General features: G+C 38.0%; 1 protein-coding gene across 1 annotated transcript in view; it reads right to left on the bottom strand.

Moving 5' to 3' along the window:
* Positions 1 to 24,796, bottom strand: part of LOC145466269 (uncharacterized) — a 48,909-nt gene that overhangs the window by 22,753 nt on the left and 1,360 nt on the right. Inside the window, exons 2-12 of the mRNA XM_081449987.1 lie at positions 21,628 to 21,842; positions 21,093 to 21,164; positions 20,435 to 20,510; positions 18,895 to 18,983; positions 17,672 to 17,746; positions 14,229 to 14,303; positions 13,958 to 14,029; positions 4,848 to 4,922; positions 3,756 to 3,827; positions 2,895 to 2,960; positions 990 to 1,061 (exon numbers count right to left, since the gene is read on the bottom strand). Coding sequence (XP_081306113.1) covers positions 990 to 1,061; positions 2,895 to 2,960; positions 3,756 to 3,827; positions 4,848 to 4,922; positions 13,958 to 14,029; positions 14,229 to 14,303; positions 17,672 to 17,746; positions 18,895 to 18,983; positions 20,435 to 20,510; positions 21,093 to 21,164; positions 21,628 to 21,842 — 959 coding nt within the window. The remainder of the gene's footprint in view (positions 1 to 989; positions 1,062 to 2,894; positions 2,961 to 3,755; positions 3,828 to 4,847; positions 4,923 to 13,957; positions 14,030 to 14,228; positions 14,304 to 17,671; positions 17,747 to 18,894; positions 18,984 to 20,434; positions 20,511 to 21,092; positions 21,165 to 21,627; positions 21,843 to 24,796) is intronic.

Raw genomic sequence — 24,796 nt, 5'->3', positions numbered from 1 at the left:
ACGAATACCCGGTGTTATAATGATTTCTATTTTCCTTTACTTTTCCTTTTTTTTCCTTACCTTTCCAAGGCGATATCAGTGACTGCAGAACTCTCAGCCCTGTGTAATGTCTTTGGCTCTTTTTATCGACTATTTGTTCTTATCATCTCGCCTTCTTGAAATTCTCCTGTCCGTTTCTCGTCTAAAAGTCTAAATTACGGCTATATTTATTCGAAAATTCATACAGCTTATCAATTTTGCAATTTTCAATATCTCATCTATTTAAAGTCGAGTACAGTACGATTCAAACCTGTATTAGCGGACACCGTCAGGGAAAGCGCTAGTATTAGCCTCTATTTTTAGAGACGTACGAAAATCTTCTCAATGTAGATTACTTCTGGGGTGAGATATTGAGTACTTGCGTAAGAAATGCAAACGTCGAATTAACTTGAACTTCTCTACGACTGTGAAAGCCTTATACATTGGTCAGGGAATTCGTCAAAAGTCTAACAGGAAGCGAAGGAGCCAAAGAGTGAATCTCTCAACCATACCTAAAACTTGGATTTTCCAAGTTAAAAGAGAGATATAGTATTCCAATTGTAGGACTAATTTATAGTGCTAAATGAACTGAGTGGAGAGCAATTTTCTCTAAAATCATACGTGTGATTTTAAATCACGGTGATTTCAGCCAAAATTGCACAACACGAAGTTTTGAATGGCCACTTTATAACATCCATTTTGAAATCACACAATTTTATTAGCTAAATACAGGATTTTGGTCAGTATCATATTTTATTGACCTGTAGCTCTTTCAGTATAAAAGCAGAACCGGAAACGCTTTGCAATCTCATTTTGCAGAAAGAAATAGTGCGATTTGTGAATAAATAGTCCTGCTGAGAGCCAATCAGATCGCAAGGATCGCCAGTGATTTTAAAATGGACGTAATAAGTACATAAAGACGAAAATAGTTACAGTCAGACAGTAGTAAACATGCGTTTGATTTTTCTTACATTTCAAAAAGTTCTTTTATCGAAGAATTACCCAGCCGAGATAAATCCTTGATTTGGTTATGTAACAGTCCTCTGAAAGAGAGAAAAATAAACTCATTGAGTTGAAGGAATTAAATCACGTTTGGTGAAGATATTAAATAACTGAAGTTACGCCACCAAAAGAGTGAAATCTGTTTGAGCCATTTGCATACAGTCTTCTGTTTCTTTGAATTTTATATTATTTCTCTACTTAGGTGACTGGAATACTACTCTTGGTAAAGTCTTGCTCCTGGTAATACTGACTATAAAAATTGCTACTAGGGGAGTAGTTTTAAGAATATCCAAAGTCATGTATTCCCTGTAAATGTATTATTATTGTTATGATGATGATGATGATGATGATGATGATCAATTAGTAATTGTATTAAAGATGGAAATAAAAAAAATATTATTATTAAAATATTGTTATTTTATTATTATTATTATTATTATTATTATTATTATTGTTATTATAACACAATATCTGGATTTACCAAAACAGTGTTACAGAAATGGCGCCCTGCTTAAGCGTTTTTTCTCGCCATTGACAAAGTAGACGATATAAAAATTAAAAGAAATGTCATTCTTTCTCTCTCTCTCTCTCTCTCTCTCTCTCTCTCTCTCTCTCTCTCTCTCTCTCTCTCTCTCTCTTCTTGCTCTCCTCTGTCTATTTTTTTCATCGTTTGCAGTGATTTTAAGGCCTTTTGGAGTCGTTTAATCAAAGTGCACATGGCTGTTTTAGTTCAAAGTCTTGACATGGTTTTCATAAATCCAGTCATATATGTTTTAAATGTATTACATAACCCATAGTCATCAAACATGTTATGTTAAAAAGAGTTTTATTGCGCGAAGTATGCGCTTGATTTCAGACATTATTGAACGTTGTCAGGACATAAAAATTCCTCGCATTGCCGTTTTTTCAATAATTAAAAATAGAGCTTTGACAGCTTTGAATGTTCGTTTCATCCAGGACATTAGGAACTTTTGGTTTGAGGATGTGTTAGTAAAATGGTTTAAAACCTTTAAAGAGCCCATACAAAGTTGTGGTACTAACAGTGACCTTGCAACACTTTTTCCTTGGGACAAGATACACAGGGAAGCCCTCTTCCCGGATTCATTTTGTTATTGGCGTCTAGCCTCAGGCACGCGCCATTGGAAGTAATGTATCCATAAAGGGACTTTCACGAATTTCCAAATAATTTAAATTATCCCAATACACTGATGACATTACCTGCTTTGTTAGAGATACTGTATTGACCAGCAATCTGGTTTAATAATTCGATCTATTTTGACTATGCTCAGGATTTGAGCTAAACAGGTCCAAAACGAAGGAATTATGGTTAGTTTCAACCAAGAACAGAAATGATACGCCCATTTGGCATACGCTGCCCAAGGGTTATAGGATAGCACTCGACATCTGGTTCACAACAAACCAGAATACTTCTTATGGCAACAGCTAAGAATTTGAGATAGCTTTACTTAGAATGTTTCAGCATTTTCTTGAGTAGAAACTTGAGGATGCGTGGGAAAATAGATACAGTAAATCCCCAGCACCTTATAAAATAAACCTTTTTTCCATGGTTATCCCCATTCCTTAGGGTTTTATATAAAGTGTTCACATGGGCAAATTTTAAGCAACTGAGGAGATTTTCGACTGGAACCACAAGATCCCTAAGATTAAAAAACTCAACAATGATCGACGAAAGAAAAAAAGTAGGATTAGGTATGGCCCGACTTTCATGTATTTAACAACTCGCTCAAAGCCTAGATTAAGAGGCTATCCTAAAGGTAAGAGACGCTAGAGAGGATCACATAATGCTGTTGGGGATAAAATGACATTCCCCTAAACAACACAGAACGTAGCATGAAATCTTAATTTTAACTTACAGATAACTCATCACAGTAACACCAGTCAAATCTGGGACAGTTGTCAGTTTGTTATCATCCAATCGCCTGAAATAAAAATATAATATAGAGGATAATGCTTCTGCGGATGAGAAATTGTGAAATTATGAATAACCCAGCTATGTGTTCATTTTTAGCGTTTGCGTTTTGTCGTGTGTTCCAAAGAAGTATAACTACTGTACTTTAACTTGCATTTATAAACTTTTATTGTTATAAAGCTGGCGTTATTTCCGTTACGGCGCGCTCATTCATTGGCTAGTTTATGGTCACATGACATCGAACAATGAATGTTTACCGCCAGATACCATGAACGGGCAACACTGCGAAAACTATGACGTCAAACGGGAAACATTTCACTGTTACCCGCGAAATGTTGACCGGTGTTGCACGTGATGAGAGCACGCAGTTTAATGTGGCCTGATGCTGTCGCTGGACAACAAAATTTGCTTATGTTTTGTTTTGCCATGTAACAAATCACTTAATGACTGGTCTCTTGGGGAAGAGTAAATTTTGTTTCCCTCGAATCTCAATGTTCCTCGGGAAACAAAATTCACTGTTTCCCTCGAGATTAGTCATTTAGTGTTAAATGCTAAGCCGCGTCATGGGGTCAAGTTGTGTACTTTGAAAAATCTGTCGAGATGATCGGTCACGTTTTGGTCAAAATTACTGGTCCAAATATATTACTGATGAAACAACTCAGTGGTTGAAATGGAAAAAAAAAAGAAATAAAAAATAAATAAATAAATAGAAAAACAGAAGAAAAACACTATATGTTAAGCCGTTAAAGTTTCCGCGAGAGTCAGCCATTCGCCGGAGTTAAGACAACTAAGGGACGACACTTACAATTGACTGAGATTACGAAAACGGCGAAATGTTCCATCAGCTATTGTTGTAAGACCATTATTTTGAAGAACCCTGTAAGAAATTGGGCAAAAAAGTTTACTCAAGACAAATGGGTTTTTGTAATTTTTTTTTTTTTTTTAATACTAAGCTATATAGCCACACTCTGCGAAGTGAAGTGGTAAACCTTGTTTATACTTCAACGCAATTACACTAAACGCCTGTATTCAAGTCATGCGCATGCTAGCGGCTTTTTCGAAGAGAACAACCACAAAGGTTTGGCCGGATTTAAGAAAAGGGATAGGCAAAGATGTGAAATATGTTTACTCAAAGCCTGAATAATGGCCTTGAGAGGGTGGGAGACGGTCTTAGCGCATGATTCTAAAAGCCTACTATAGTTGAACGAGACACGACAGATAATAAACTAACAAGTTTTGCAACTTCATTTCCCGAAGTAATGCTCACTAGTTTAGTATATTTAATATTCTAAAAATCGAGAAAGGTCTGCAGAGCCGGCAGAATGAGGGCACTGAACAACAACCCTAACCCTGCAAAAAATCAGAGCTCAGTGAATAAAAATTAGTTAACTTCATTTCAGTTAGCCATCAAGTAACTAAACCCACCACCAAGAACTTCATTCGTTATGAAATGGATTTGATGGTAGAAACAGTTTTGTACATTCATTGAAAGTCAGAATACAAGCAATTACCGTGAATAATTAGAATGGTTACTTGGAACTTCATAAAATTTCACAGGGGCTAAAGAGGCAAGCATAAAAAGCGACTTTGAATACCACTTGTATTCTTGATTGGGATCCCAGCCGACAAGCTCTTCAGCCTGGCAGTTTGAGAGATGGTCTGGACATTTTACCCTCATCCATTTATAGTCCTGGTGGAGAGAGCTCCGAGTACCAAAAGTCGGTAAGAGTGAAAGGTCTTGCCCAGGAAGACAACTCCATGACAACATCAACCGCCTGAAGACAGACCGCTCAATTCATAGTGTAATATGCTAAGCATCCACCACCACCTCCCCCCTCCCAAACCCGCCCCCAAATTTACTAAATTAACAAAGGAATATCGATAAATGAAAACTTACAATACCAGGAGATCCTCAGATAGACCTTCAAATGTACCTGGCTCTATACGCGACAGCATGTTAAAGTCCAGGTTACTGCAAGGTATGAGCCAAGATGGCAATTTATCATCACAGATTTTATCTTTTTCAAGCACTAAACAACTTATTACAGTCGAACTTCTATTAAGCGACCACCTCTTAAGAGGCCACCCCATATTAACCATTTCAGCCATAAATTACTGGGGCTTTTTTCAATTTAAGGTGGCTTAATACAGTTTTGATGGATTATAACAGCCAAACCTCTAACTCTTTTCAAAAATGTTCCAAAATGTTTTCCTTTCTCTATTTACTGTTTTCTGAAGTCTATTCCCCTTCTATGTTAAACTTGAACAACTAAGTGTCAACGAATGACCAAAATGAACGACCGAGTACTTAAGGAGAGACTGGGCAGAAAATCTACCAGTATGACCCCACCTCAAATTTCAGCAATAAGAAATTGGCTCTTATTTAACATTCATGCAAAGTAAAATAAAAATCCGCAAGACAGATTTTCAGCTCAAAATCTGTCTTGCATAATTTTTTTTTTAAATTTTCGCTCTAAACGTTATTCACCCCTTCAAATAAAATGTGAAAATTCCATCATGGGTTGTTTCGAGCAATCCTCGATCAAAGACTAGCTTTTACAACCTTAGATGAAAATTGAACTGCGCGTGCCCTTCATTTAAGCCTACGCTCATGTGACGCTGAACGTGGATCCGTTGAACGTGATTGGTCAGTTTAGCCATTATAGTACTGGCTGTAAGACTTGTGTAAAGTTTCTCTCAGTCATTCGTCGGTTTCGATCCGTCTATTGTTAGTCAAATCGGTCTGTTTGACGTGACCATCTGATAATTCGATTAGTTTTTGTTCAACTGTGAAAAGATAAAAGCGTTTATCGTTCTTCTTCCAAATTTCACCAGATATGTAATTTTATGTCATTTATCTCCAACAATGAAGAAAAAGCACAACGCCCCTATGTTTTCGAGAAAACAAGGGTATCGTGTTATATACCTTTCCGTGGAAACTAAAAGTATCAAGCTACAAACCTTGGCGTGAAAGGTAAAATTGACACGTTTGCTGATGAACGTTTTTTTTTGTTTTTTTTTAATTTAACTCATTTTATAACAAGACCCAATTTAGTATCGTCTTATTCTGTTGCCAGCAATGATCGTAGTTTTTTTTGTTTTTTTTTTCGGTTTTGATATTCCACAAAACCACTTAGTTAGGTAAACAGCGTTACCTAACTTGAGACTTGAAACAACCACACTAATGAAAAAACTGTATAAATTTTGTCAGACGCCATGAAATCTGCAGAGTTTGGGACGTTTCCTTGTCATTATTACCCTTCCCAACGCCTGAGAGTTTTTTTGGTGAATAAAAGTCAGTTACAGAAATCGTTTCTTTGAACCACCCAAGAAATCTGTTTCAAAACGAAAGACCCACTGTGTGGCCTCAAAGTCTAATTTAATCAATTTGCGGTTTAACTTGCCGTCATGGAGTCTTCAGGAATATTTGAAGAGGTTCCATACCACAAACCCTCAAGAAAATCTCTGCTAAAAATTAATTCCCGTTTTTAAGAATTGCCATTAATGCAAGCAGAAGGATGTTTCTGATGCAAGTTATTAAAATGCCACTGAACACACTAGGAAAAGAGACGTCCAAACATTTAGATCAAGTTTAAGTTTCTGGACGTGCCGCTTGATTGGCTTCTTGTTTGTTTATTCTGACCGTATAAACAAGAGTCACTGATTCGTCAGTTTTAATTGCAACCACTCGTGCGTGAAAAACAAAAGTGTCAAGTGAACATTCGAAACTAACAAATAAAAATGCCTTGTTACATTTACCTGCAACAAAAACAGATTTCAAAACTCAGCAGTGGTCTCATTCATAGCTAGCCGTCCGTACAATTTCCTTGGTTTTGACAGAGAAAACCACTTCAAATGAGTGTCTCAGTATTGATTCTAAGGAACATTACAACGAGAAGACAGTATTACACCGTGAACGGCGCTACTTAATTGAAACGTACATTCACAAACTGAAAAACTTTGCACAAACATAAACGGTTTGGACTGAATTTTTCTTTCGTGAACTGCACGTATGCGTAATGCAAATGATATCGATGGGAGCCTGTCGAATACCATCACGGACGGAGGCCTCCTCAGCATCCCAATAGTGTATTTTGCCCTAAAACAATCCTTCCTGTCCTAGAATTCAGCAAGTCTTTTTTTTTTTTCTTTTTTTTTTTTCTTTTTACCAATTTTAATTTACAAAACACAATTCTACAAACTTTACAATACAGGTCTCATTACGCTACTCTACTTACAGAACATTACTTACGTTACTTTCAATACGGGTTACTTATGCTAGCCGATACAATACTGAATACCATTTCTTACAGAAAATAATATATGGATTTAGGCCAGCCTAAAAGCGTAGCTCCTGGGCCGGGTTGTTCAAAGCCCGATTAAGCTAACCCAGAAAAAGGTAGAATTTTGATTTGAGTTTTGTAACTTTGCGGTGAGGTTTTCTGTATATTGTTTGGCCTTCTGTTTTGAGTTTTAATAATCACCCTATACACAAAACAAAACAGCAAAAAAGTTATAACTTGGTTAACTTTTAATCCTGGGTTAGCGTTAACCGCCTTTCGAGCAATCATGCCCTGTTTCCAGCAAGTTGACCTAATATGGGCCCGCGATCCAATCGATAACCAGCACTTGATCAGCGGTCAACTTCAAAAAAAACACCTGACCTCGAGGAGCTGTAAACTTGAGCCCGCGATATGGTCACGTGATACTGGTCAGCGGATACCTTGTTTTGACAGGCGTCAATTGATCATAACATGGATGTTCAATATCAAGGAAGCACACGGTAAACCAAGACTGCATGTCTGTCAACCTATTATTTGGACTGTGGCCGCCATGTTGGGCAACTCCGTCGCCGTCGTCGTCGTCGTGCGTACGCGCCCACGAGCAATACCGCTAGCCATGATAAGCATGAGTAAATCAACTCATGGGTTTCTTTTTCTTTCCCATATGAGTATGGGGCTCCGCTTGGCGGCCATTCGGGCCGCCGGAGCTCCGCTACAATTACTTGCAATACGGGTTACTTACACTGCTAACAATATAATACTCTACTTACACTACTTGCTGTACATACAGTTACTTACAATACGTTATACTGTTTATTGTTCATATAGCGAGAATTTTACACAATAAACCTTGCAAATAGAATTCTATATGTGCTTTATTTCCATATGTGAAAAAAGCGATACGTCCAATCAGCTTCGCGTATAGCGTTCTTCCGATGTCAAAATATAACCAATCACCGTTCAGAGTAGATTTACCTAGCCAATCAGAGTTAAGCACTCAAATGGCTTCCGAGAAGCGCAGTCTTGAAATCAGCGCCCGCTTGAAGTTTATGTTTCGAGAACATGGCTTCGGCTTCCCGTTTTAGTTCACTTTCGGAAAAACAGCAGCGGAATATATCCAACATCTTGAACGCTAGAACTTCACTTTGAGAATCAATGGCCATTTAAGAAACCGAGGAAGTAAATTTAACATCAGAAAGCCAACAACATTCAAGAAGGAACATTCAAATTTAAACAGTGTGAGTCAGAGTCCGAATTTGTCTTTTCACAGCGCGAAGCGCCGCCATTACATGATTAAATCTGAGAATGATTCGGGGCATGCGAAAAGAGTTCATTCTACGTATTTACGAATTCTCCCGTATTATATTTAAGTTTGTGTAAGCTCTTTGTCCGCCTGTTGCTGGACTGGAAAGCAGATTTGTTTTTTATTACGCTCGGTCATTTAGATCAGTTTTGAATTTGTTTTTGTTCTGCATGTAAACTTGTGGTATCGGGAAAACTAAAACTGATTTAACAGATATGTTTAATTCTCGTTATATATACAATAAACAAATTACAACATAGAAAGTGCTTTGTACGGATTTTTATTCACTCGTTGAAAAACTTTGGATCTCGTGAATAAAAATCTGTACGTGGCACTTTCTATGAAGTAATCTATATATATCGACTTTGAGGAGGGAGGAGTAGTTCTCACTAAAACATTTAATTAAGACAAATTTTCAAGATTGTATTTAATGAGTAGCTTACTGATAAAATCCTGAATGGAGATGGCCAGGCTATTTAACTTGCTTGAATAAATATAATGGCGCATAAGGCAGTGTAGTTGAATTCTGTATTATTGCTATGTCGTGGGAGCTTGCAGTAATACCGAACAAGGTCTCCTCTGTGGTAGGAGAAATTTGACGCGCATTCACTTGGTTGAACCAGTTCAAGACCTTTTGGGTAGAAAATTTGGTAAACATACATTCGATAAAAGAGTGCTCAATTGAATCTTTATCTCCGTAGTATAGACATTCATCGTCCGCCTTAATACCAAATCTGAATAATTCTTTCTTAGTTACTATCGTTCAATAGATTAATTTAAATTGAAACTCTTTGAGTTTGGTTTTCTTACAAATGTTTTTCAGTGATTTAAAGATCTTAGTCCATAAGTCCTTTTTGAAAGAGAGTTTTTCGCTCCAACGTTTAGGGCCCGTTTGATCTTCGGTGTGAATCTTGTCGTTAAGCAAATTATAGAAGTCCTTTGAATTAGCCTTGTACAGATTAATTTGTGTCGATTCGTTGAGGGAAAAGATATTACTATTTCCGGTAAAAAATGATTTGTTGATGATGTCGGATCACTTGGCTAGAGACCTTAAGCGTTCCGGAATAGCGCTAACAACTTGACAATACTGTAAAAAATTGGATTCACAGGGATATATATCACGGAACTCGTGGAATGTTAAAAAATTGCCGCTGTCATTCAATAGGTAATTAATCGATAGAATACCATTTAAACCATTCACTTAGAAAGATGGGTTTCCCGTCCACCAATATATCTTTGTTATTAAACAATACTAACTCCCGCTTTTGATCGTACGAGTAAGGAGTTTTTAATTCCTTGAAGACGTCTAGTATCTTCTTATAGAAGGGCGGGAGGTCTTTAAGTAATTCGTGTCGTAGTTGCACCTTAGTAGAAAGTATAACCCTCCCTTTCTTCTGAAATAGTGCTCTCGAATAATACACCAATTACTATTGTCGGAAGTCCACAACAGTCTCGGGATCCAGGCGAGTTTTAGGGCTTTTAACATAACATCAAAATCGGTCATGCGTATTCCACCGTTGTCTAAATCTTAGTAAAGGCCTGATCTTTTTATTTATTCTTTTTTTTTTAATAAAAAAAGTAAAAAGAGTTCACCAAGTTACCGAGCAGCTAAAACTCATTTCATTCAAAATTTCATGCAATGCATAAAAGCAAAGCCCTCGGGGCAAAGCCTTGATAACATGTTAGTGTATGCCAAAGACTGTGATTCTTCGGCTGAGAAACGAATTCTGAACTCTCCTGAAACCCATTCACAAAGTCCTGGGCTCAACCATAGTAAACGAAGCATCGGAAAAGTCAGAATAAGACCAATACAAGAATACCCGTTTCTGTTTGATTGCTAGCGACAATTTAATCGATTGCTAATAGTAGCTCCAATCTGATTGGTGTGACCAAGGTATTTTTACAAAAAAAATAACTCAAAAACGATATATATGATATCATCACATGTGAAGATATGATATCCTCACATGTGAAGATAACATTTTTGGTAACAAAATTAAATAAATTTGTTGGTGTATGATCTTAACATCTTCGGATCTTCCTCGGTCTTCTTCGGGAATCCTCAGTAATCTTCGAAGAATGTTCGGAAATGTTCGAAAAATGTTCGGAAACGTTCGTCTGGCCTTCGGAACAGTTTTGGAAAATCTTCGCAAATCCTTGGAAATCGTCAAAAACGTCGTCATTAGTATTATATAAGGAGGACGTGTTCAACCTAATATCTCACTCGTTCGCTGCACTCACTCGTGAGATATAAAGTTGAACACTCGAAGAGAAATTCCATATCTCCGCGAACCCATGAATTATTTCCTATTTAGACAAGAAAAAATTAAACTTCGGTTAACTTTTAACCCTGGGTTAGCGTTAACCTGCTCAGTTCTCAACAATCCAGTCCTGATTATGATAAGGTATCCTAGTTTGAGCCCGCGATTCAATCGAAAAGACGGTATTTGGTCAGCGTTTAACTTAAAAAAGCGTGAGCCCGCAGTATAGTCACGTAATATTGGTCAGTGGACACCTTGTTTTGACAGGTGTCAATTGACCATAAAATGGATTTCCAATATCAAAGACGCACGCTGTTAACTAAGGCCGCATGTTCTATTAGCTAGGGTATGGCTCCGTCGTCGCCGTCGTATTGCGTACACGCCTACGAGCAATACCGTTAGCCATTTTACCATGACAAAAGTGATTCACGGGTTTCTATTAGTATGGGCGTTGCTTGGCAGCCCTTCGGGCCAGCGCTCCGCTATGAACGTATAGACAGTGTGGTCTATTGCTTAAATATTTTGGAATTTTCGCGCCTCTTGTATCATTTTACACGTTGAAGACTGCAGTTAAGGTAGTGGAAAAATATTCTTAGCCAGAGAGGGTTTTAAATATCACAAATATCACTTCAGTTAGTAACAGTTAAATATAATTGCTTTTTTATAGAGTGTTTTCTTGATTACCGTGATGATTCGATTTAGCGCCCTCCTTCTAATAAGCGCCCTCTTTCAGAAACGCGCTCCCCTTCGAATGTGTTATTTTTAGTATGCGTCCCTATTCCGCTTCAGGAAAAATCAGCCTTGCCATGCAGGGTTAGAACGGCTCAAGGTTTTCCAACAAGCCATGAGCACTTCACACGACGTGGATCCTTTCGACGGGATCACCGAATTGGACGTTGAAGATGCCGCAACAGAAAGCCAAGCTTTTATTTACATATCGATGTACCGTAGGTGACACTGTCAAAGCTATTGGCGTCGAAATAGATTAAAATTCCCTCACGTTAAGGAGATTCCTCAGAACTAAAAGTTTCCAAACAATTTTTTTGAAACTTCCCTTGAATGTTCTCTACCGAGCATTGTTTCGAAAAATACAATAAAAATGATAGGTCACCATGCTCGTTTAAGAGATATGATGGGCCAATCTTACCCCATTTATGTCTAATTTCATCACTATACGTTAAGCTTTGCGGTAGCTGGAAGCAGAGGTTATTAAAACAATACTGAAAATCTTGATAGGCAGAAGGTCTCGGGCACTTGGAACAATGTAATATGTAATTTATGGAAAAATCACACCGTTCTAAATAGCTCTAAATAACACTGACTCAAAATGTTCCTCAAGTCGTTGTTTTCGAGGTCATAATTTGCATCCTCGAGTAACGATTTTGTGCACTCTTTTAACGATATCCCTATTTCCTTCCGAACAATTTTTTCAAATTTTTTAACTCAAAGAGGATCATTTTCCCACCAAATTTATGTAATAAAAAATGTAGGTCACCATGCTCTTTTGAGAGACAACGAACATAAATTTCGCTATCGAGCTTAGCTTGAAGAAAATCTCTTACGTTGTGTACCTGCACGCACCCATGTGCACGCGCTATGACGTCAAAATCGTGTGCAGTAAGGATGCGCAATGGAAAACTGAGGAATCACCTTTATTGAACATTCACTTTATATTTGTTACTGGTACAGTTTCTGCTAAAATTTTGTTTTGAACATTCGCCCTCCCTTGAGGAACCAAAAGTAACTAAGTGCCCCGGGCGCTAATTTACGCTAATTTACGAATCATTACGGTATGGCGTTGCTAATTAACAATAAGACCTGTAGCCCGCAAGGGCTACGGGTCAATAGCCCATGAGGCGAAGCCGAATGGGCTATGGACCCGTGGCCCTTGAGGGCGAAGGGCCTAATTGTTTTAGTATCACCCAACTAGTCGGACAGAAAAGGTAATAATAAAGTTAGCAAATGCAAGTTGAAGAAATATTTATTTGGGAATAAAACGAAAGAAAGCGTCACGCTCGATGGCGCCAATTTCGCTACTCGATGACTATTACTAATAGTCCCCTAGTAGCGTGGCCAATCAAAATGCAGGATTTACAGTAGTCCACTAGTTGGGTGATACTAAATAAACAATAGCCTCCATTTCGCGCGAAAATATGCTCGGATATTTGTCCGCGGACATTATTCGTTACGAGAAGTGAACAGTTTTCCTAGAGCGTAGCTCGAGGAAATCTATGAGCTTCGAGGAACAGATAATGTCCAAGGGCAAATATCCGAGCAAATATCAGAGAAAATTTGAGCTTCGGTCACGTGACGTGTTTAGACCAAACGCGCGCGAAATTTCGTCAAGCTCAAATTTTCTCTGATTATAAAATTCTGCGTCTTGCTTTGCCTTGACACATTAATTTAATCACGTGACATGTCATGTGATCACTTGGTTAAAATTTAGTAAATTAATTTATTGCTGGCGAATTTGAATCGCACTGATCAAAAAATGAGCGTTTTTGAATCAAATTTTAATTATCCACCATGGTAGGTTTAGGATGATCTTCCTTCATTTCGTTTTTAGAGCATATAAATGACCAAAAATCGAATTTCGAGCCTACGAAACTTTTTATGCGAAAAAGGGGAATTGACCTGTATCTAAAGCCCGGTTATGTTGGATGATATTATTAAATTATAGCCTTTGAGCCGACTGGCCCATAGCTGCCGGAGCTACTCTACTCTTCCTGGACGGGATGCTAGTCCATCGCAGGTCACTCCCCGCAATTTGTTAGGTTTCCCCAACATTTCGCGGGTGCCCATTAATACTCCTGGGTGGAGAGAGGCACTGTGTCTTGCTCAAGAACACAGCACAGTGTCCCTAGCCAGGGCTCGAACCCAGAACGCTCGATCCGGAGACGAGCACACTAACCATGAGGCCACCGCGTCTCCACTGCCATCAATAACAGCTATTTTCCGCCTAACGCCACGTGACATGCCACGTGAACTGTCAGAAGTGCCAATTCTACTTTAAAATGTTCAGAACGTTAAATCCTAACTGTGTGCTAAATTTAGTTCCATTGTTTTTTGTCTTAAGAAATAAGCTAATAAATTATTTTCACAAGTAAAAGTCTTTGATCCAAGCCTTGAAGTAATTTAGTGGACTGGGGAGTAAACTTACATTTTCTGCAATTTGTTCATCGCTCGGAAGCTTCTACTCTCAATGTGCTGAAGACCACATCTTTCCATATATCTAACAAAATAATCCACGTGTTAGTTTGCATAAGGTTAAAGGCATATTTTCAAAATGTGTTTCCTCTACAAGACGTCACGTGCTATAAACACTGAAATCATATAATGAATTTTATTTTTATAAATTTATGGCAAGGAACAACATCTCCCCAGAAAAAGAAACAAGAGAAAAAGAAATCAAAGAGTTATAAAGAACTTACAAATGAACCATCTTGTGAAATCCAGCAAAAGTGTCTGAAGTTAAATTAGGTCCAATTGGATTTCCTGATATATCTCTGCAGAGGAAATACAACTAGAGTAAACTTAACTTAAATCTAAGATTCAGTGGTACAATAATGGCAACTAATGTCAACCTTCGTTTGCGCTCCAAGAAATTTTAAAATTTAAAGCTTTTTCACAACAAGCTTCCAACTTTGTGTCAGTGTTGAGGCCGAACTTGTGGAATATGAGAATGTGGGGAGCAGGGAAGGTGCTGTGGTGAGAGTGCTCGCCTCCCACCAATCACGTAGGGGCCAAACCACCCCCCAAATGTTTCGTCAGTTCTTGGGTATTTCACATTATTTCGTATTACTTAAAAAGTATTGACTCTTTCTACACCAAACTTGGCAGATGAGCAGGCGACCTATTGCCAATTATATTTAAGTGAAAAATGTCAGTAAATGTCAAAGTTGTGACGTCACAGTGCTGACGTCATGTTTTTTGCCACTGAAGTTTTTAATATGCGTATTTTTTACAATGTGTTCGAAAGAGCACATCAAGGGGAGTTGAAACCTGAAAAAATTTGTCCATATCACAAAAATTAAATGAAATATGGCGTTTTCAAATATGAAAAATAACTCTGCAAAATATGGGGTTCCCCCCCTTGAGAAGAATCCCCAAATTGGAGCTGTAATTTTGTTCCAGCAAATGTAGCTATGTTGCACATGTGATGTGCCAGATGACTAAAGCAAAAATAAAGAAGAAAATCGGAATAAAAATTATCCCCCCAGTGTTACTGCGTTAAAATTAGTTTTGTTACGTCATAACCTGTGACGTTACCCGTTTTTTTTACTGTTAATACCATCCTAACAAAGCCGAAAATCAAATTTCTAAAACCATAGGATTTTTGACAACATCAAGCTTTCTATTTTTCTAGATTGTTAGCCTTCCTAGAATAAAACTGAAAAAAATAAACCAGACAGACTGACTTAAGAAGGACAGTATGGTTAAGCAAATTTCTGGGGGTGACAACAAAAAAATATTTAACTTACCATATCTCGAAAAATAATCATCATCAGGAGCCATAGTCGGGGACGGAGACCGTAAGCGCGCACTATTTCTAGTATTGGGGCTGTCCCTATGATATGGGACAATTTTTCTATTTCTATAACAAATTGCGCCATCATGTGCGGCACACGCGCGTACATGCTGCGTGGATTTTTGCGGATATAGCGTGGGGAAATGGCGTCCAAAATTTCCGAAATGTTTGATGTTTTTGGCCCACAAATCAATACGTTCATGCTTGTTGGAATTTTGCTTCATTATTTTCGTCGTAAGCTGCTCCAGTTTGAGTGAAGTAAGACAGTGCCGAATTTAGTTATGTCCCGCTTCATATCGCTGACCAAGTTGTGTTCCGCTGCTTCTTTTACAAGAGCTCCACATAACTCCACTTTAGGTTTCACATATGTTGAAGATTAACAGCTTTTCCATAACACAGCAAAAAACCAGTTGGATATATTAGGATATAGCACCGTTTCAGGACTTCAAAGTTTCCCTCCTCTTGCCACACGTTTGCGAGGATTTCGCCAGGTCTATCTCGACCGAAAAGTAAAACAAAGTAATTGTAAGTTTGAGTTTCGCCTGGATTGTAAGCAACGCTTGATGCTTTATTAAGGCCCAATAAGTGACAATAAAGTTTATGTCTGTAAATGCTGCTCAGTTTTGTTTGTGTAAAAATGCAATAAATTGTCTGTTGTCGATGAATAAGAGCGCCCGCCGATGCGTGTTTTGTACAGTCAGTAAAACACGACAAATTGGACTACCCACTCTCGTGTGAAAACGTACATCGAATTCATACAATATCTCTAGTTTTTAAATATGTTTAAGGTTGATAAATGTTTGAGAACATATTAAAAGCTTAGCTGAAAATATGTGAATACAGCAGAAATAATCAGCAGAGTTACGTTGACGCTTTCTTTAATCAACTCGAAAAACGATCTCGATTTCGTTGGTTGAGTTATCAAAACTCTATGTCTATTTTATTTTATTTTTTATTTTTACGGTGTAAAATTTCACTGTGTTAAAGAAATATACATGATGTTAGTAGCCTTTTGGCGTTGGTGAAAATTGTTGCAGCATCTCAGCGCAAAAGACAACGAAAGAAATCTTTGTCAAGATTTGTTGACAATTGAAAACACCGACTCGGAATTGAAGGTGCACGCGCTGCACTATGCAAATGAGCTACTTATATACGCGTCAGACTTTCCTTTAAAAAACTTTTGCAAACTCGCCAAAGAAACAGAAGCAATAAGAGACTATCAAAAACAGGGTTTGGTTATGATTAAGCATTGTTTTGGGGAAACTCTCAAATTAACTCGATACCAGAGTAAAGAGTTTTCTTTCATAACTTTTCTTTACAGAACAAACGCAAAAGCTTACGCGTTCAACCAGCGCGAGCACATATTATTCATTCACAGCGCGAAATTGAAGTCTTGTTTTCGACCCTGAAACACTCACGTTTTCCATCAGCTCAGAGCATAAAACTACATATAAGAGCCCTGGATCTAATTCCTTGACTTATTCCCTGCCATCGCTGTGAAAAATCTGCAAGAGAATCTCGCAACTCTCACCACTTGATCATGCAATGTGACAACATCCACGCGAGATCCCCCGACACGTGCGTGGATCCGTGCGGATATATGACGTCAGGATGGCGCAATTTGTTCTAAAAATAGAAAAATTGTCCCATATCATAGGTGCGCGCGGATCCCAAGACTTACGGTCTCCGTCCCCGATTATGGCTCCTGTCATCATAGCAAAAAACGGTTTCCGGCATTTTACTCCTCAAGTCAAGGCCTTTCCAATGACATGATCTTTTTATCAGATTTTACAAAAAATTATAGCACGTTTTGGTGACGTCATCAATTATGACGTTATAATCTGACATTTTGTCACAACTTCCAAATTAAAATAAACTGGAGAACAGAGAAAGCTCATATGCCAAACTTGGTTCAGAAATATATAAACCAAGCAAATATAGCCTTCATGAAACATTAGGGGGGTGGTTTGGCCCCTAGGTGAATGTGGCCCGGGTTCAATGGCCATATGTGGCAGTGAGTTGAGTTTGTTGTTGGTTCTAGCCTTGCTCCAAGGTTTTCTCTCCGGGCTCTCCGATTTTCCTCCCTCCATAAAACCAACATCTCCAAACTCCAATTCGTCCAGGATGGAGTAGTTGCTTGAAAACCAGCTAAGCCTGATGTGACTTCATCTCTAAATATTGCGATTTATTTGCTTCATTTATTTGTGATTTACGATCGACGTTGACAAACCGGCGTTAACCGGTATGTTCTTCCCAGTAGGTCGGGAATAACCAATACACCTTCCAAAAGACATTATGTTGATAGATAGTTTTAGTTCTGTTCTCTTAGCTATACAGCATACTTACAAGAATTTGATGTCTTTGGACTCTTTAAGAATAATTTTTAAATCATTCAACGATATCCTGTTGTGCTGCAATTCGCTATGAACAAAGAAAGCAATGTTGTGAGTCACAATGTACGCCATGATTGGTCTATTGTCCTGAATTGGGTGATTTGACTCAGAGCACAAGGTCAAAAAATAATTGACCGTAAAAGTCAATTTCCCCATAAATACTTCAGCATGCTACTGACGTTATGCTCTTTTCACAATACCCGACATTGCATCGAACAACATGAATAGAACTTTCTACGTGCAGTAATTTTTTTTAAAAAATTTATGCGAATTATTCTCTGTATTTAAATTTTTAACGTTACATTATTTTTATCACTTTATAGTTTTTATCCGTCGAAGACAGTAGACCGGCTGTCAAAAGTTTATTTTTCTTTTTATCAGAGAATGCTATTTCTATATTATCATGAATAGAACTAGTACATACTGTGTATATTAGAAAATAGCCCAGATTGATTGAAAATCGTGTTTCTATTTAGATTATGAACTCGAGATTTATATGACGCGTAGAAATTGAGAGCGAATAATCCAATTGTTTTAGTATATATCTACTAGTCTTTAAAAATGCACTTTATCTAAATCTTCTTCACAAACACCTCGATAACGCAAAGAAGCGGCCGTCATTTTGTGCACAAACGCACACTCACTATCTACAACAGAATAGATAGCAAGTAGCGTAGCCAATTAGAGAACGGCATTCGTGAGTTAACGCTAGTCGATTTACACTTAAACTCGATAGAAACTCAAAACTAGAGCAATCAGTTGACGTAGTAATGGTGCGAGCTAATTTACATTTTGATGATCAAAGTAAAGTTGTTTTCTCTTTGTTGTCTCGAAATTTTCTAATCAAAATAGAAAACATGATCTTCGTGTTTCCTAGGAAGTTTGGGAGAGCTTGTAAAAACTGTGGAAAGATAGTATTTCTTGTTTTTCCAAACTTCCATTCGTGTCTCTATAAGTCGATAGCAACTTGGTACACGTATTTTTTTATTTCTTTACAAAATTTGTAAAACAACTGAAAACAAATAGATTCTAAGTTGCCGTATGTCTATTCAGTAATAGATCATAGACGACGCCAAAATAAATGCTCGTGTGCCACTTTTTTTTGTTCTCGACACATTTTGACTTCATTTTACGCGTTAACATGAAATCTATTTGTTAAACAGAAAAAGAACTTACACGTGTGAAGCATTTCCAGGGAGATAAAATCCACCTTTAATGTTATTTTCGGCAAGATTTCTATAAGAAGGAAAATAAAAGTTTCGCCTCTATGTCTTTAGAATTCTGCGATTTTAATGACATGGAACAATTATGTTTCAGCTCAAGGAAAGTCAGAATATCTGAACCATTAGAGCCAAACAAGAAACGGAAAATGCAGTTAGATAACAGCACACGAAGACATCGTATACTCAGAGTGACGAGTAATGAAAAAGGGAGGCAAATTAAAGTGTTGGAGTTAGGGACAAAAATGGCAAGATCCTCAGTAATGAATGCTATAAAATCCAGAGATTGTTAGCACGCTTTAATGAGGTGCTAAATAGCCAGTAGGGATATGACTAAGTACGGGTCATGAAAATAGACCTGCCGGATGAGATGCAAGATATTGATACATCTGAACCCAGCAGAGCTAAACTAAAGGAGACTTTACAGCACCTGACTGTGAATACAAAAGCACCACTTTCTCGAAGTTCGAGAAAGAGGCCCCTTGGATCATTTTTGGACCAATTTGGGGATCATTTGCGGGCCTGTGCACACATCCAACGCCCGCTGGTGGAGCAACTGTTAAATGTGACACAAACCTTGACCAATCAGAATGAAAAAATTATGATAATTACCTGAGTAATTGTACTTGAGTGTATTATTAACACGTAATCACATATAAGTACTAGTTGTGCAGAAAACCAATAAAGTTTATGATAACGAAAACAAGTAATCGCATGATTATTCTCGTGCACTTTGGAATAAACAAGCACGAGTAACTTCTTTCAGACTGCAACCTGCATCCACTGATGAAATGTTGTTAGCCTTTGAAAAATTTACTAGTGCTTGTTTCAGTTCCAAATTGCACGAGGATAACCATGCGTATACAAATGCACAATGTGAAGTTGCACTAAAGCGAGGGTTGTCAAATATACCAAAAGTGAGATGAGTCGTCTAACTTTGTAGTCGACACGACTTATTGAAAGTTATGTTGTAAAGATCAGAATCTAGTCGTAGAATCTACTTCCCTCGAGGTTACAAGTAACGAGGAAGTGATATGTTCCCGGCGTAACACACTGGGAGTGTTGTGATTTATAAAAGAGGAAGTAAAAGTACTGACGAGTCGACGCGCTTCCACTTATGGAAAAGTTTAAGTCGAGTCGACTTCTATAAAAGCGCCCTATAGCGGTTTTAGAAGGTGAGGTGGAGGGGGGACGGAAATTGGAAATCGTGATGAGTCCACAAAGATGACACGACTCGGCTTACGGAAAAGTTCTGTCCACAGGGTAAGAATTGGCATAAACGCCCTTTTTAGGTGATTTAGACGGGGAAGGGTAGAGGTTAGAAAATTTCGTCTCGTCATGACGAGTCTAAACGAGTGGACACGACTCAAATTGTGGAACAGTCGAATCTCTAGAGTGGGTCTAACGTTGAACTAACAATGTACAGCAAGCTAGGCAAAGCAAGTCTACATGGCACATTGAGAGAGCTCGTAACCAACAAATCAGATTAACTCTACTTGCATGTATGTCAGTAGGTTCAGATTACGGAAAGTGTTTTGTGGAATAGACTTCAAGCTGTTCTTTGATAGATCTCTGAAAAGAAAACACAGTATTTTTAGTTAAATGTTTGAATTCAAATGGAATCTTTTTGTCTCTAGGACTGTACCGACTGGATAGTTTGAAATAGGCGTTTGTGCTTTGTATGTGGTTACGGTTTCAAGTATTCATGTCATGACGTCATTTTATGTTTTCTAACAGAATATGAATCTTATTTGAATTCTCTAGTTAATGATCATCCAACATGGCGGCGATGACATTAGTTGAAAACGACCTATGGACGAAGAACTAGGAGGATAGATTTTAAAACACACTAGCAAGGCTTGCGTTCGTCAGACCATTTTAATCTCACTGAATGTGCTATACATAAAAAGTTTCAGTAAAAACAGTGCCTCATGATTTAAATGTAAAGTTAATTTTTTTCATGCGTAGTCCATGCTCGATTCCCGCCGATCTCTCGAGTCTGGTCTGATCTTTTTCGAACAGCCGATAGTAATTAAGTCACGGCTATAGGTTCTAATGACGTGTTTTTTGTGAATTGTGCAGAGTTGGAGCTATTACTTTCACTGCAAAAATACGATTTGCTAGCTTGTGTTTCCATTAAGCTGATCAACTTACGTGGCCTTAAGTAATGTTAGATTTCTAAAGGCGTCTTCTTCTATCGACCTCAAATGATTTTCCGAGAGAATTCTGAAAGAGAACCATGGTAACACCAGAAAAGTTTAGAAGACTCATAATGTGAATGGCCAACATATGTTGTGTCTTGAGCAGTGTACGTTTATCGTAACTAGAGAACTAAACGAAGGAGGTGGAGGGAGGACATAGATACATGACTATACATATTATACCACCGTGACCATACAGTATCGAAAAGAAAGCAAGGGATTATTTGCTTTGATTGTTGCATTTTTACTTTATTTGACCATATGTAATTAGGGGAACAGGCAATATTTGGGAGCGCTGTGGAGCCATATAGCGAAAACACTAAGTGGATAAATATTAAAACTTCCCACGCAATTGACTAGGAATACAACTGAGGACATTTTAATCATTTCTCGTAATTTGACTCATCTGAGGAGGGTTCTGGAAAATATTAAAGATTAAAGTTTGTGGTATATTTAAAGGGTTTTAAATGTAACTTCGCCTCACTTACAAATGTGCCGTATTGGACGGTAAATCACGTGGCACTTGCTTAATTTCTTTACATGTTACAGCGGTCCCGTTGGGGCCAAAAGGAACGCAGGTACAATTCCCCGGATGAACATCTTTCAAACAACACAAACCAAACGCCACAAACCAACCCACCAACACGAACTGTGTCAGAATAACAACATGCCTTACAGGCTGGGCTAGCACTACTTTTCCCATCTGCGGAGAGAAAGCGTAAATGCGTTTTCTTAATTATGTCCACGTTCAAGCCAGTTCCTTTTTTTACACTAAGTCCTATTACAAGAAAATGCTAACAGCAGAAAAGCAGAACACAAATGCAAAATTTCATTTAACAAGAAAGGAGTCTGTAGTGGCGGAAGGGGCAGAACCTTTCGAGTTGGCCACTACCACAGTGAATATATTCAACAATGAGTATAAACTGTATCAGATATATAAGCTCAGTCATTAGAGACTAAACAGTAGATGATGTAGCCTTTACTGCCAGGCAGAATGGTTGAAACATTAAATTCCTTAAGCTATTGCAAACGTGATAGTCCAAGATTACTTCTCCCTTAGGATCAGTGAATGGTGAACAAGTATTAGACAGTTCATAGTTGGCCAAAGTGCTAATACAAGACCTAATGAGAGTCTTCGGGCTTCCAACGGCTTGAAATCTACTGCTGCTACTAACCTTAAGAAGATACAGTGTAAATCTCTTAAGGTGGCCGAACGCAGTTTTGATATCTGTGTTTCATTTTTCTTTTTCTCTAAAACCCTTAATACTGGAAACAAGCGATTTAACAACACGAACTTCAGATTTTTGATAGCTAAGCAGACGTATTAGCCATTGCCATGGCAACAGAAATATATATAAACAAGCATTTAAAATCGATTTTGTTTGTTTGCAGAAAATCTAGTAGTTAGATTTTCTTTTTCACTTGCATGCAACAAAATTTTAACAATGCTCACAAGTTAACACTAGTTTAATAATGTTTGTCACTAATTTATGCATATTTAATTAGCTGTCTTTTATTTAGTATTTCTACAACAAGAAAGGTCATGTGAAAATGAAATCCACTGCATCATGTTCTACTATTATCAGTCTCAAAGCACAGATATTCATATGAACCAGACAATTTGATTTCTCTCCGTGGCTCCATCTTAAGTAAGGTGCATACTTCATAGTGTTGTGAATAGCCTTTAATTGATGGCAAATATCTGCACTGGGCAACAGCAAAGACATTATTCCAACATGGCTAGTGAGAGCAATCACTAAAGTTCTCAAAAAAGCCATAAAATGTTTGGGGACTTCAATATTTTTTTCTGTGCTGGCATACTGTTTACATAGCCGGACTTCACGATTTTTGGCCATTTCATGAACATCTACTAAAACACAAAAGACGTTTTTAACTTAACTCGAAATCAACAAAAAATATCAACCAGAATGCCCGAGAATGCCTCAGAAGTTTGAAATTGAGAAACCAGAAATAACACCCAATGGCCTCTCACTATCACTACTTGATTTCAATGTCACCATCTCCAAAGACGGCAAAAGGTCTTTTCAATTTTACAACAAAATAGCAAAGAAACCACTATTCGTTCACCACCAATCAGCAATACCGGAAAAGTCAAAGATCAACTTCATTCGTAATGAGCGGAAACGCATCGACGATAAATGTTCTACAAAAACGACAGCCACAAAGCATCAAAACATGCTCGACGACGTCCTCCGTCTTAACGGGTATCCTGAATGCACTATAGGCAAAGCTAAGCACTCCCAGAACCATCAGAAAGACCCTCGACCTCTCCACACTGAATGGTCGTACTTGAAGATCCCATATGTCTCCGAACGTCTCAACTACAAAATCACTTACATTTTCCGAAAAGAGGGTATACCAGTACGGGCCGCGCACAAGTCATACACCCTCAGACGAGCTCTCTCTCAGAACAACACGAACGGACATGCACGAGAGCCAACTGCCCAAATTGTGCTTATTACGCAACGCTGTTTACCAAATCACGTGTAACAACTGCAACCAATACTACATCGGGAGCACTACACGCTTTATCCACGATCGAGTAAAAGAACACCTGAACATGACAAGTCCTCCGTGAAGAAACACATTTCAAAGTGCCAAAACAAAGTCCACAAAGACATCGAAATCAAGACCATTGTACTAGAAAACGACCCCGCAAATCTACGACTGTTCGAAGCGTTTTACATACGAAACTACAAACCTGCCCTCAACTCCCGAGAGGAATGCAGCGAATTCGCGGACAGTTTATTCTAATAATTATTTTAACATATCTAGAGACTCTTTGTACTTTGACACTCGCTCATTAGATCATATCATTCATTTTTATTCATATTTGTATCTTATTATTTAGCTTTTGCATTTTACCCCCAATTCTTTCGCTTTTCACACGATTTTACTTTATTTCTGTATGTAAGCCTTACGCGGAATATTTTTTCTTATCCCTCATGATGCCGTAGATCGGCGAAAGCTTGGATTTTTTTAAACGATTTTAATATCATTTTACAGTAGTGTAAGGCCTCAATTGAACTTTTACCATTTTCAAACAAGAAGATATTTTAGATCTTATAGCCGCGCTTTTAAATTGTAACTATTTTCTTGGCACTACAGTCGCAACGCAGTTCACATTCCAAAGCAGTCCTTGATGATTCATTGGTTGCTGTAGACACCACATCACTTGATCAACACGAACTGTATTATTGCACCATCGCTCCGGCTTAGCCTTTGTAAAAGCTGTGATGACGTAATGGCCTTAATCTGGAAGTCCGCTCGGGACATGCCCATGAATGATACGAAAAGGGAACGAGTGCCACGTTATTAATAACGCTATAAACAAACAGCTTTCTTCCTTAAAAGACAAAATTTAATTTTTTTTGTGCTATGCGTAAGAACAAGCAAAGTAGTCACGCGCGAATCCACGGCTATCCACGGCGAATTTTAGAATGGTTGTGTTTTCCCCCCTGGCATTGACATAAACGCTGGCAAGCTCCTATTTACCTCTGCAAATATTTAATTTTCCTTCAGATCTCTTGACTCGCTGCGATGAAACAGCCAAAGAATTCACTTCAATTGCCTAAACCCACAAGAAATACTTGCAAAATTGCAAATATATTAATTACCGTCTCTTCTAGCAAAATA

The sequence above is a fragment of the Orbicella franksi genome, chromosome 13, assembly GCF_964199315.1.
Source record: "Orbicella franksi chromosome 13, jaOrbFran1.1, whole genome shotgun sequence".
NCBI lineage: Eukaryota > Metazoa > Cnidaria > Anthozoa > Scleractinia > Merulinidae > Orbicella > Orbicella franksi.
Note: the sequence above shows the minus strand (reverse complement) of the source record. Positions and strands in the feature narration are given on the sequence as shown.